This window comes from Nicotiana attenuata, chromosome 1 (genome assembly GCF_001879085.1).
Source record: "Nicotiana attenuata strain UT chromosome 1, NIATTr2, whole genome shotgun sequence".
Taxonomy (NCBI): Eukaryota; Viridiplantae; Streptophyta; class Magnoliopsida; order Solanales; family Solanaceae; genus Nicotiana; species Nicotiana attenuata.
In genome coordinates this window covers 42,728,290-42,741,921 of record NC_031989.1, presented here as the reverse complement: position 1 = coordinate 42,741,921, position 13,632 = coordinate 42,728,290, and the positions used below count along the sequence as shown (strand labels likewise).

The window sequence follows — 13,632 nt, the reverse complement described above, 5'->3', positions numbered from 1 at the left end:
GTATTAGTTTTTTATTTAACTTTCTTATACCTAGAATGCACTATTGTGATTAATCTAGATTCGTGACCACATTCGAGTTATTTAAAAAGGATAGTTTCCTACAAAAAAAAAAATCATTTTTAAAATTCGAATGCGAGATCAGTATTAGTTAAAATTTGTTTAAATAACAATAACAATGACATCAAACATTTACAATGTATTTACTATTCGTAGCTATACTTCAACAAATTTTATTGGGCTTTATCTAATTAGATAAGAGGTGTGAATGAGAAATGAAAGAAAAAGATTTGGAGGGAAACGAAAAGTTTGACGTTGTTTTCTTTACTAATATACTTTCTCCCTCATCGAAAAAAAGAAAAGAAAATGTTTGTGCTTATATAGAGAAGCACATACTCTAACTCTTAAAGAGTTGAGAAGAAGTGATGTCTCGCGCCGTCGCCGTCGCCGTCGTCGTCGTCGCTCGCGGCTTCGAATACAGATGCTAACAAATTTACCATTCATAGCTACAAGTTGTATCCATTTGTATACACCCTTGTATTTCGTATTGGTGATACAAGCTGTATTTGTTGCACGTTTGAATACAAATGATACAAGTTAGTAACAATTGAATAGCAACTACGAATGATAATTAGGTAAATTATAGTTATTGGGCTCTAAATTATAGTGATTTATTGTAGCTATAACACGCTAATAGCCACTTAACTATAGTGGTTTCTGAAAATTTACGCGACACATCAAATTTTTATATTGTATTTATTATTCGTAGATATACTTTAAACAAATTTACCATTCATAGCTATATTTAAATATTATAGCAAATTCATGATATAAGAGATCAAGAGAGCAATAGGTTCTCGTAGCTCAGTTGGTTAGAGTGCATATTTAGTTAGCAAAAGTCTTGAGTTAGACTCTCAACAAGAACATTTTATTTTTCTGTATTTCATTCGTTGCGCGAACAAATATATATTGTATTAACGACCTTAACTTTGCGCACATAAAATTGATTTAAATCTAAAATAAAAAAGGCTCAAATGGACCAAAAGCAAACAAATAGGAAAAAACAAAAATCAGACAGTAATACCCCACTTTAATGCCACTCCCTGTAACTCTCTGTAAATTAAAAACTTCATCTTTTCCTCTGTCCTCAACTCCTTACTTCACACTTCAGATCTACTTTACCTCAAACTATCTTCCTTTATTATACACACCACTCCTCTTACACACACACACACACAGTATTCTCTCTCTCTTTCTTCTCTCTAAACAATAATGCAGCTCCGGTCAGCCGCCGCCGTGGCTGCGGTGGTTCTTTCATTAGCTCTTTTGCTTTTACCTAATACAACTGAAGCTCACAATATCACAAAGATTCTAGCAAAATACCCACAATTTTCAACTTTCAACCATTACTTAACTGAAACCCATCTCGCCGCTGAGATTAACAACCGTGAAACCATCACCGTCTGCGCCGTCGACAACGCCGGCATGGCGGAGCTACTCTCGAAACACCTCTCAATCTACACCATTAAAAACGTCATTTCACTTCACGTACTTTTAGATTACTTCGGTGCTAAGAAACTCCACCAAATAACCAACGGCACTGCTTTAGCCGCCACTATGTTTCAAGCCACCGGTTCAGCTCCCGGTTCGACCGGGTTCGTCAATATTACCGATCTTAAAGGCGGTAAAGTCGGGTTCGGCCCGGCTGAAAATCACGGTAACCTTCCGGCCACATTTGTCAAAGCCATCGACGAAATACCGTACAATATATCCGTTATTCAGATCAGTACGATGTTGCCGTCGGCTGCGGCTGAAGCTCCAACACCGGAACCGAGTCAAATGAATATCACTTCATTAATGTCGGCTCATGGATGTAAAGTATTTGCTGAAACTTTATTATCTTCACCAGCTGAGAAGACATTTGAAGACAATGTTGACGGCGGATTAACGGTATTTTGCCCTGGAGATGACGCGATGAAGAATTTTGCTCCGAAATTTAAGAAATTGACGGCGGAAGGGAAACAATCCTTGCTTGAGTATCACGGAGTTCCGGTTTATCAATCTATGGATAGCTTGAAATCGAACAATGGCGTAATGAACACGTTAGCTACTGACGGATCTAAGAAGTACGATTTCGTCGTACAAAATGACGGTAACGTTGTGACATTGAAGACGAAGATTGTGACGGCGAAGATTACCGGAACTCTAATTGATGAACAGCCGTTGGCTATTTTTACTATTAATAAGGTTTTGATGCCTAGGGAGTTGTTTAAGAATGCACCTGCGGAGACTCCGGCGCCGGCGCCGGCACCGGAAGCTGATGCACCGTCGCCTAAAGGATCTAAGAAGAAGAAACATAAGGCGGCGCCGGCGGCTGATACTCCGGCGGATTCACCGGCGGATGGTCCCAGTGACGATTTTGCGGATTCGACGGCGGATGACAACGGCGCGTTTAGTTACAGTGTCGGTGGACCAGTGGTTGCCGGCGTTTTGAGTATGTGGTTTTTCTTTGTATTGCTGTAAGCTTTTATTTTGTTAGATAGATTTTTCTGTTTTATTATTTCTTTTTGAAGATTAAAGGGTCTATTAGTGCTAATTAAGTAATTAAGTATTGCAAATGTGGCCGTCATTTGTACTTTTGTATTAGGATTAGGATGGCTAGTAGGTTTTGTGAGTGTCTTTAATTTTCTCTTTTTCTTTTAAAACTTTCTTTTTATTGTTGCTTAATTTTGGTTTTTGTTGTTTTTTACTATATTTGTTTATTAATTTATGAGTGGGGATTTTTTTATATTGGGTTGTGAGTTGTGATCCATAAATCATGTCAGACTTTTTACATGTTTTCAATGGAGAAATTCAAAAATAGCCAGATTTACCACTGGTCATTGGAAAATAGTCAAGTTTCAAAAGTCATCGAAATTTAGCCACTTTAAATCTGAGCGAAAATACTGTTCAAAATCCGGAAAAATACGCCCGCAAATTTTATGGGAGTTCTAGCATAAGTATGCTTGAACTCCCGTAAATTTTACGGGAGTTTCAGGATAACTATGCTAGAACTCCCGCAAATTTATGCTGGAACACCCGCAAATTTTACGGGAGTTCCAGCAAGTATAATTGTCCAGTATAATATACTGGAGTTTGGAGCACTGGTGCTCCAGTCTCCCGCAAATTTTACAGGAGTTAGCAAAGTATACAGGTCCAGCATAATATGCTGGAGTTCGTACACAAATGCACCAGAACTCCCGTATATTATACTGGACCGGTCCCTGTTGCAGCAAAATAGTGGCTATTTTTCATTGACTTGATAAACGCTGGCTATTTTTCATTGACCAGCGTGAAAACTGGCTATACCATGATATTTTAACTGTTTTCAGCTGCCATTTTGTCGTCCCTTTTAAATTTCCATTGTTTAGTCTAATGATTAGGTATGTGAATTTATTCGTTTGATTAATTGGGTGATTTGCAAGAATAGCCTTGGAAGTAGGTGATTTTAATCTTTTACCCCGCTTGGCTCATGGACAGAACATCAAATTTAACAAGTTGCCTCTCGCTTGCTTCATTTTTTATTTTTACCTTAGAGCTTGTTTGAAAAGCCACATTGGAAATAGATTTGGGTAATCGGTGTATTTATAAAGTTTGACATGTTTGTTTGGTCAAGTAATTACTTGGTCAGTATGGAATTGGGTGTAATTACACTCTCCAATTCTCAAGGGGAGGTGAGAATTGATGGTAATTATACTGTGTAATTACAAGGTTGCTTTTTAGTTTCTTTTATTTTTGTTTTTGTTTTAATTTTTTTTTCTTTATAACTTTTTATTTCTATTATTTTAATTTTTAATTTTAGTTTTACTTTTAAATTTCTTTTGAAATTTCAAAATATATTTTTCTTTGTACATTATTTATCTTTTATTTATCTTTACTTTTTGTGATTGCATGTTATTGCTTATATTTTATTTTTTATTATTCTATTTTTTGAAACCACACCTCCTAGTATTAAAAATAATGAGTCAAATTAACAAACTTGGCAAATAGTGATTGATGCAATTAAAGTGAAATTTTGTTGTTGAATTAATGTGGTTATAAACTTATTATGTTTCCTAATCTTAAGTAGTGGAACTTACTATTGTTATGTCGGAATTTGACATATGTTAAACTATTTTATTTTTTTTTTAATTTTGAAATTTTGTTATATTCATGGTTCTAATTTACTTGTTTTAGTAGTATTGGCTCACATTGCATGTTGTTTTATTTTTAGTTAGAATTGATAGATTAGTTTTGTCAAATATTTGAATAGTGTTATGGCATTATATTTATAAATATTAATTTATTTTATCAAACATGAATTCATGACGTTCTTACAAAACGTATATTTTTAGTTTTCGTAAGTATCTAAACTAAATATTATTAATTTGAATTTTGAATATATATATATATATATATATATATATATATATATATATATATATATATATATATATATATATATATATATAATTACTAAATGCCACAACCCGAATTTCTCACCCTCGGGGGTCGTGATGGCGCCTACTCGTAGAAGCTAGGCAAGCCACAANAAGAAGGTTACATATGAATGGAGAACAAAAGGACCTATAGCACAAGAGGCCAGAACTGACAAGCAGGATAATGCAGAAGGGACATTAGAGGGAATAACAAAGCCAATTGAAGAACCTCACAAAGCTACTGTTGAGAAAATTGGATTACAACAGGAAGAAGTGCAGACTATACTACAGCAGGCAGATAGAGATAAGGGGAACAATAGCAAAGAGATGACAGACAGAAGGAAAAGTGTAATAAAGTTCAATCTGGAAAACTTCCCTATGCTGACTCCACACTCTAGCAGAAATAGCTCAGAAAGAGGGTCTCCAAGTACTAGTGGTACCAAAAACCTACCCCATGATAGAGGTGGGGAATACAGAAATTAATAAATGAAGTGGTTGATTTGGAATGTGAGGGGTATTAATAATATACTTATAAAAATTTATAGGCATATATTTATATATTAACCTTTATGTTTTGATAATTACTTAATTTAAAATTTAATCTAACTGTGTAATTACACTTGTGCAACCAAACAGTAAACTTGCAATTACACTGTAATTACATCATGACAAACAAACAGGTTATCGTAATTACACAACTGTATAATTACTAGGTTGTGTAATTACTACCCTAATAATTACACCAATTCCAATTACCTGGTAGCTTTCCAAACAGACCCTTAAAAATTTGCCCATGAGGCAAGCGAGGTGAAAAAATCAAGACCACTCATTTCCAAGATCATAGGTGTAATTTTCTGTGATCAATTTGAATTAGAGCCGGATTAACCAATTATGACGTAAAGACCTTCCTATCGAGAAGTTTTTTTATCACAAGATTGTAATCCGAAACATCTGATTAAAGAGTAGTGAAGGGATCTCAATCGGTACTCACTAATTTGATTAATTCGAATTTGTGTCAGGGTCTATCCACTATGAACTAAAATGCTTCCCATTGAGCATAAGTTTTGTATTATCATCACTCAAACTCAAAACATTTGATTAAGAGTGAAAGGTTCTCAACGCCTACATAGTATTCATGTGATGTATTACACCTTGTTCCATTAATCCAAAAGGTAAAAAATTTGTCTTCTATTTTTGGCTATGTAGTGGACAACTGGAGTGATAGATAGCTTAGGCACCGTTGCCTGTGACTTTGACAACTAACAAATTTCAGTGGTCCAATTTTGAAAATTGTGGTGATTACTCACTGCCCCTTGAATGAGACAACCAGTACTTGGTTTTTATGTTCGCCTCAAAATAGCTTTATCTATCTCACCGGTCTCTTTCGATAGAATCGCGGCTTATTTAGAGCCCGTTTGGCTTAGCTGATTTAGAGTAGCTGATAAGCATTTCAGCATTTTTAAGTGCTGAAGCTGATTTAAAAAATAAGCAGTTACATGTTTGAATAAAAGTGCTGAAATTAATAATATGCAGCTAAAGAACTGGGTATACGAAGAGTTTTGTTTTAAAAAGAAGTATTTTAGGGATAGAATAGTAAATATTTTGGTCAAACTTAAACTGCTTTATAAGCTGAAATTTGATAAGTTGGGGGAGACCAACTTATGGCTTTTGGCTTATTTTTGGCTTATAAGCACTTAACTTATAAGCACTTTTAATTTTACCAAACGCGTAGATAAACCAAAAAGTGCTTATAAGCCAGTTTGACCAGCTTATAAGCTTAGCCAAACACCCTCTTAATCGCCAATGAGACATTAAGAAACAACTTAATTTCATCCAATAAAGGAGCCATTTTACGTGAATCATTTTTTGGATACGTGACGACTGATGTCCAATTGTCCACCCACTTTAAACTGGAGCTCCGTTTATCGCAAGGGCAAATACGAGACGAGTTATTAACAGTAAGGGTACGAATGGATCAAACCCAGAGGCGGATGTAGTTTAGCGACGAGTTCAATTGAGTCCATAACTTTCGATGCGGAGTAAAATTTATATGTAAAATTCATTAAAATTGCAAATATAGTAAAAATGAACCCATAACTTTAAAAATGTAATGGGTTCAAAGATAGAAACTTTAAAAGTTGAACTCAATCCTGGATCCGCCTAGGACCAAAACAGAGGGCAAAGTTGAGCAATTCCAAATAGTACATAGGCAACTTTGGACCTTTTCCCTTTGTGACTTATGTGTAACTGAGAACAAGAGCGTAAAGCCTCTATGGCTGACTCACACCCTCTACGTAGCATGGGCTAAAACAAGAGAAAGTGCGTTGCTCCTTTTTGTCTTTGCCATCGCAAACAGGCAAAGGACACCACTAGCTTTTTCCTTCCAGCAAGTTATGCCTTATTCCACAACGTACAACTGTACAAGTCCCACATCAAGAATCTCTCTCTCTCATGTGCTAGCTAAAGGGTATCTGCCGATTCGTTGTTTTGTTGGTCGACAGAGAAAAAGGCGAATGGTATTTGAAAGATTAGACAAGACATGATTCTCGTCTTGATAAAGTGAAGAACAAGGTTGTCTTTCACTTACCATGTTTCTCCATTTATAAAAAGAGCCAAACAACAACAACAACAACCCAGTGAAATCTTACAAGTGGGGTATGGGGAAGGTAGTGTGTACGCAAACCTTACCCCTATCCTCGGAAGGTAGAGAGGCTGTTTCGAATAGACCGTCGGCCCAAGAAAGATGAAAAGAAACAGTAGACACAAGCAATATCAACAAAGAAGGCCAGAAAGATAATAACAACAAAAGGAAACAGTAGCAATAAGTTGTAACAACAACAAAATACTAAGAAACCGAGGTGAAAGATAATAGGAAAACAACATGAGCTACTAGCAATCTAAGACAAGACAAACTACCAGACTAACCCTAAAACTTATCGGTACAGAACAGAAATACGCTCGACTACCTACTAACCTTCTACCCTAATGCTCAGCCTCCACACCCTCCTATCAAGGACCACGTTCTCGGTAAGTTGAAGCCGTGCATAAAAAGGACTAAAGATTCTCTATATCTTCACTGGCATAAAAATCTATGGAAGGACTATAAGACTACTAAAAAATATAGGACTTAAAGTAGATATTAGCATGACCAATGTATCAAACTAATTGGTGGTGTCCATATAGATCTTTTTCTTCCGTGCAACGTGTAGATAACATGACATAAAGATATCGGAAATTGCAGATTATTAATATATGCATATAGGAAATCAAAACAATTGCTATAAAAAATATTAACTTATGAATAAGATCAAAAGAGTTACAAGAATTCAAGTACCAATAGATCCTTCCTTCAGAGATGAATTGCAGAGCTTTCCTGATCCAGACCATCCTTGTTGAAATACAGGAAACTCGTACTACCATCAAAAAATGATGCTATCGGCACAGGAGTAAACCCAGGGTAACCACTTTCTGCCTTTGCCAAGCATAAATCTTTGGTGTACTTGAAAATGCCATGTTTCTGAACAAAAGGTTGAGCTGCATACTCTTCAAGCGGCATCCACTACAAGACAGTAGTACCATGTTAAGAGAGTATCGGTGTTTTTAAAAGCAAAAAGTGTGGGGAAAAAAACGACAAGGTCCACGGGATTTGGTGCGAAAAGCACGAAGTGAAGTGCACTCTTCTTTGAAATGAAGCTCAAAATTTATGGAAAAACAAAAAAATACCAAACAATTTTAGTACTATAATAATTAAACTACAGTTAGAATAACTAATTTCAGTATTCACTACTACAATATGCTGATATTAGTCCAACCCCTCAAAGTTGAGAGTCAAAGTACTGGCTGCTTCACTTTGTGCTCATCGTTTCACCCATGAAGCGATAACCTCTTGCCTTGCATCGCTTCATCGCTTAAAGCGATGAAGTGATGGCTTTTAATAACACTGGCGAATATTGTTACAAATTTGTACAATTGAACTTGACAAACCTGTGCTGCCTCAATTTCTAAATCTTGCTTTTGAATGTCAAATGATAAAGGGCGCATCATGCAAATGAAGAATAAGTCTGACTTTCCAAACAGCGCCTTGTGTGTTTGCCTGTTGATAAGAAATGTTATTGCTGCAGAAATGCAGACATTGAGCAAAATTTTCTAGGTTTTGAATATGAGAAGAAAGATTTACACAGCAGTACTCCAGTCGTTCAAAATGCTACTTCCCGTTTAAATAACTTTTCCTCCTTTGTCAACTGTTCAATATAATCAGCAAGAAATTCCAAAAGACATATCGGGGAAACTAATCTTTTATCTAATATAGGCAAAACGTCTACTTCATTTAGAATCGAATGTCCTCCTTCATACTATGATAATCAAATTAACATGGCACGAGTTCCCTACCTAAATGCAAGCACTTCAAGAAATTCAGTATCAATCTGCAATAAATGAAACACAGCAAATATCAGAGAAGCAATACCCGTCAAATGTACAGCAGGAAAATAACACATTATGTAGCTTTCAATAGACAACAAACTTACTCCTGTTTCTTCTTTTACTTCCCTTGTTGCACCTTCAAATATATCCTCACCCTGCAGAATAAAAGCTCAACATACAGTTTAGAGGGCATACAACTAACTTTTGCTGCTGAATTTAGCTCCAGCTAATGTGCATACCTCCTCAACAATGCCAGTAGGGATCTTCCATACTGCAGTTCCCTTTAATCTGCCGCTATTTTCTTGGACAACAAGCAACTAAAAGCAAAAGATTTCCCAAATTTAGACTGGAAAATTGTGAATCCTGTAAATAGTCAGAACCAAGATGCTCAAGCATAGTGGTCTGAGACAAAAGAAATATATCTAATGATGAAAATATGTTTCCTTCATTGCAAACTTAATGTGCAATCAAACTATTTACACACAAAGGTCTCTAATACATCAGTAAATACACCAGTATGTAGCAAGTGACAAGTAAAAAAGTTAGTGTTTTCCACACATTAAAAAGTGAAATTGCATCAGAAGGGCCAGTTGTTAGCGGAGACTCCAAATTTCAGTAGAATGACTTGAAGTGTACAAAAGCTTTTTTCATAGGCGTGATATGAAAATGAGCCCCGGCTCCATCATGACAGATAGAGTCTAGTTAATTGGTTGAAATCAACCATTAATCATCATGGAAAGCCAATTGAAGCACTGAGTCCATGCTATATATACCACTTTAAAGTAACAGAAGTGTAATCAGTCAATCAGGGAATAAGATACAAAGGAAAGCAGAACAATCACAGACGAAAACATTATTCTTCCCTTTACATGGATACAAAACCAGAACAGTAGCAAATAATTACATATAATGGAAGTAGCTCTGAAGTCTGAGTTACCTCTCTTTTCTCATTTAAGACTATAGCGCCAATACCCACGCGGTGTGAGGCATTTGCTGGGATGGTATTCTCAGTTTCAGGAATCCAATACACAAGCATCAGGTAATGAGGTTCTGCATGATGATACCAAAACCCTTCCTGTGGTCAATGTCACACATTTGGATCAGTTTCATCGCAAAGCCATTGATATCTTTTTCTCAACCTAAAGTATGATATGAGGTAATTAAGAACCTGAGTTTGTTAAACGATGTTGTTAAGTAGTTTCTCATAGTAGATTCTATTGAAAAAGTTATGTTCAGAGTCAAGGGTGATTCTCTAATTTCAACTTCCAAGTTCAAGCAACATCTTAAACAACAACATGATATATCACAATGCCATAAATCAATGGTTTTGGCTTTATTAGCAATTTTTTTTGTCTGAAAAAAAAGATTGACATGGTACAGATTTTAAGCCTCTAGTTAGAGTAGCAAGTCTAGGACACGTTTACGTGTGCAAAATGGAATCAAAAGAACCTCCTTGCGTCAATGTCAACACTATCCTATTCAAGTTCCAAAAAAGTATAGAGAAATTACCTTAACTGCAGTTTCAACCAAATTTACAAGTTCAATTGGCACTTTAATCCAAACACCCTTCTTTCCCTGCAAAATATATAATGTCAAACTAGAAGAAAAGAACTGAGAGACGAAATACTAGTCCGCTACCTTAAACACTGTATTTACACAGCTATTCTTGCTACACAGCTCACTTTATGCGACACTGCAAGAGGTTATAATATCATGCAAGTCGAAGACTGTCGAACAGCCATAAAAGAAGCCAGGCACCTAGTTCTTATGGAAACTGCTATAGTCTTGTCAGCAAAACAGGAAAACTATTGAGTCAATTTATCAGGCCTTATTAAGTTTGTACCGCCATTGCTGTCAACAGAAGCTTCTCATTTTATACAATCAACCACAAACACAATGGTGACTGAACTTTGAACAATACGAAATGCCAGTAAGAAGGGGAAACATGTAGCATAACACATACATCAACGAATAATGGACAAACAAAAAATTTGGTTTTTTTATTTCTCAAGCATAATTCAGTGGGAAGCTTAAAAAAGGTGGACAGTCAACATCAAGATAATGCTCATCTTTACTCAAAACTGCGAAAAAAGGCAGCATACCTGCAACTTCCACTTGGATAATGAAGCTTTAAGCATGTTTTGGAAGACAGTGGAGTCCATAGGCTCCTTCAATTCCACTATAACTCCACCATGGTCATCATTTGTCGCAGAAAGCAACTGATCCTTCTTTACACCATTTTGAAACACGAGTTTCTCCATAGGATCTCAACTTAGTCCAAATTTGTGCAGTAGAATTTACTACTTGCACAACGGAAAACAAAGCTGCTGGATTACAAGAAGCTATCAGAAAAAGCTTAAAACCTCAATTGAGATTTAAGAACTGGTCGGAAATTCGGAGAAGTATGGGTGCACTCTACCTTACTCCTACTAAAATACCTAAGTTTTCGTCACATTAAGTTCTTGATCCTATCCACACATAAATGTCTGGTCTTATAAAAATGATGATACTTTTCAGGCAGAATAAAAGAATTCAGAGAGAGAAAAACAGAAGTTCACTGTAAGAGCCCAACTGTTTGATAAAAATTGTTCCAAATTGCACCTAATTTATGTGGCCTAGTGGTCAATGAAGTAAGAGTAGTCCAAATTTCTACGGATGCAAAAAAATATTAGTATGTGATTTCTTCCCATCTGACCATGTGGCAAAGTTACCCGGTGCTTGTAGCCCGTGGCGGGATTTCGAGATTGTGTGGCCAATGGGAATTGAACCAGCGAACTCACAAAGGTTTTGAACCCCTTGATCACTAAGCTATACTTCTGGGTCAGTATCAAAGGGATTCAAAATATAATATATAGAGCTACAAAATAGATTTTGCCTTATATGTACAACATAATTTACGGGTGAATCCCGTTTCCCCCCCCCCCCCCCCCTAACCTAGTGCGTGCAAGCTGACTGAGACACCACTTATTTAATAAAAATTATACCATCACAGAAATACACTTCACAACAAACTAAACAAGTTTCCGGAGGTAAAAAAAGCGATAAAAACAAATTCCGCTAATATAAAAAGCATAATCATCAGTCTAAGTGAAAATGAAGCAAAGATAATCAAAATTACTGATAATTTACATAGTTCAATCCAGAGTCCAGATGCAATTGAGTTGAGGAAAAAGTGAATAATTGGATCTGAAAAAGTACCTAGAAAATGAAGCTTAGCTTCAACTCTTTAAATTGGCCAGGAGAAAATAGTACATATTAGGATCTGAAAAAAGGCAGAGATTGTCTCGAACTTACTCTGCAACTGAAATTGTTGCTGCAGCAATGAATTGAATATGAAGGGAAATAAATAGGCGGGGATTGGGGTGAGGGGAACTGTAGCCGCTAAAAAAACTACACTGCGCCGTAGGTGTAATGATGGGAGTAAGACAATCAGTTAGTTGGTTTGCCTTATTTGCGTTCCCATTTCCCCATTACAAAAGCCGCCACGGTGGTTGGCTTTAGTGGTGGGAAATTATTTTAATTTCACCAAAGGAACAATAATTTAGAGAAATGTACTATGGTTTTAGTCGTTCCAAAAAATAATAGCCGATTTTTTTTCTAATAGTACGTATTGTGAGCACGTGATTTTTGCCCTATGTGAATTACTCCCAGAAATTCAAACAAAATGATTTCTTTCATTATTTTGCAATTTGGTGGAATTTTGTGACATGTTGTAGTAATTGTTTGCATTTTATTTGTGCATGATAATTCATAATAAAAATACAAAAAATATGCATTTGCATTTAGGAGTTTAATTTCACATTTTTTAGGTATTAATTTGTTTTAGAACGAAACATGAAAATCACAAAAATAGTTCACTTTTGCATGTTATTGTTTAATTGAAAAATGGGCACAAAATAGTTTTAAAGTAATTTTAGGCATTAATTAGTTTAGCTTAATTTTTATTTTTATTTTTTGCATCTTTATAAAATCAAAATAACACAAAAATACAAGGTGAAAAAAAATAATAAATACAAAAAAAAAGAAAGGGAAAATTAGATAAAAGAAATAAAAGAAAAAAAAAACAATCTAAGAGAGGGTGCTTTAATAATACTCAGTTTTGGGCCGTTTGGTTACATTTTTACCCAGCCCAAAAGAATCCCAATCACCCCAAAAAACCCCCCAAAACCGGACCAAACCACTGGCCCAAACGCCCTGCCCGGTCCAATTGCCCCCATACTCAAAACGACGTCGTTTTGACGTCGTTTAATCATGACCGTCCGTTCCCCCAAATCCAATGGCCACGATTGGTTCTCAAAATTAAATATAACTGTCCGAATATTATACAAAAAACCAAAACACAATCCATCTTCCTCGTACTCCCTGTAACGCCACCGACACCCCACCATCTGCCACCGTCTTCCGCCCTAGCGCCGCCGCCGGCGGCGATGCTCCGATGGCCACCAAAATTACACCCTAGAACCACTGTTCTCCCCTTTTTCCAACCATACCCTCAGCTCCCGTCGAATCATAGCCAATCTCGTCGAATATTCCATCTAAACTTTTCCGGCCATGACACCACTTCTCCCAAACCGGTCCAAATTAACACCCTAGGTCCCTTTCCCCTCCCCCTATCCAAATCCCCGGTTGGTTTTTCTCGAATCTGCCTCGAATTGGTCGAATCTCAGTCTGAATATTTTCCGGCCAAGACCCAAAGTATGCCAAATAGTCTCAAATTAACACCCTAGGTTCATCTGAGTCTCCTCTACCCAACCCC

General features: G+C 36.3%; 2 protein-coding genes across 7 annotated transcripts in view; one reads left to right on the top strand and one right to left on the bottom strand.

Annotated features, from left to right (window-relative positions):
- LOC109225443 (fasciclin-like arabinogalactan protein 1) lies at positions 1,100 to 2,787 on the top strand. The gene has a single exon (XM_019390115.1). The coding sequence runs from the start codon at positions 1,270 to 1,272 to the stop codon at positions 2,518 to 2,520; it is 1,251 nt and encodes a 416-aa protein (XP_019245660.1). The 5' UTR covers positions 1,100 to 1,269; the 3' UTR covers positions 2,521 to 2,787.
- The window catches only part of LOC109225412 (nudix hydrolase 2-like), a 7,094-nt gene continuing 1,068 nt past the window's right edge, over positions 7,607 to 13,632 (bottom strand). The window contains exons 1-9 of one of the 6 annotated variants that reach the window (XM_019390103.1): positions 12,075 to 12,365; positions 10,979 to 11,200; positions 10,386 to 10,451; positions 9,814 to 9,951; positions 9,116 to 9,193; positions 8,981 to 9,031; positions 8,844 to 8,878; positions 8,439 to 8,547; positions 7,607 to 8,013 (exon numbers count right to left, since the gene is read on the bottom strand). In XM_019390103.1, the coding sequence (XP_019245648.1) occupies positions 7,804 to 8,013; positions 8,439 to 8,547; positions 8,844 to 8,878; positions 8,981 to 9,031; positions 9,116 to 9,193; positions 9,814 to 9,951; positions 10,386 to 10,451; positions 10,979 to 11,137 (846 nt within the window). In that variant the 5' untranslated portion in view covers positions 11,138 to 11,200; positions 12,075 to 12,365 and the 3' untranslated portion in view covers positions 7,607 to 7,803. Of the gene's footprint in view, positions 8,014 to 8,438; positions 8,548 to 8,843; positions 9,032 to 9,115; positions 9,194 to 9,813; positions 9,952 to 10,385; positions 10,452 to 10,978; positions 11,204 to 12,074; positions 12,372 to 13,632 lie in introns of those variants that run through there. The other 5 variants (XM_019390071.1, XM_019390061.1, XM_019390087.1 and 2 more) reach the window with 5 other exon arrangements.

Coding starts and splice junctions, on each gene's coding strand:
- LOC109225443 (XM_019390115.1), top strand. CDS start 1,270: ATGCAGCTCCGGTCAGCCGCCGCCGTGGCTGCGGTGGTTCTTTCATTA.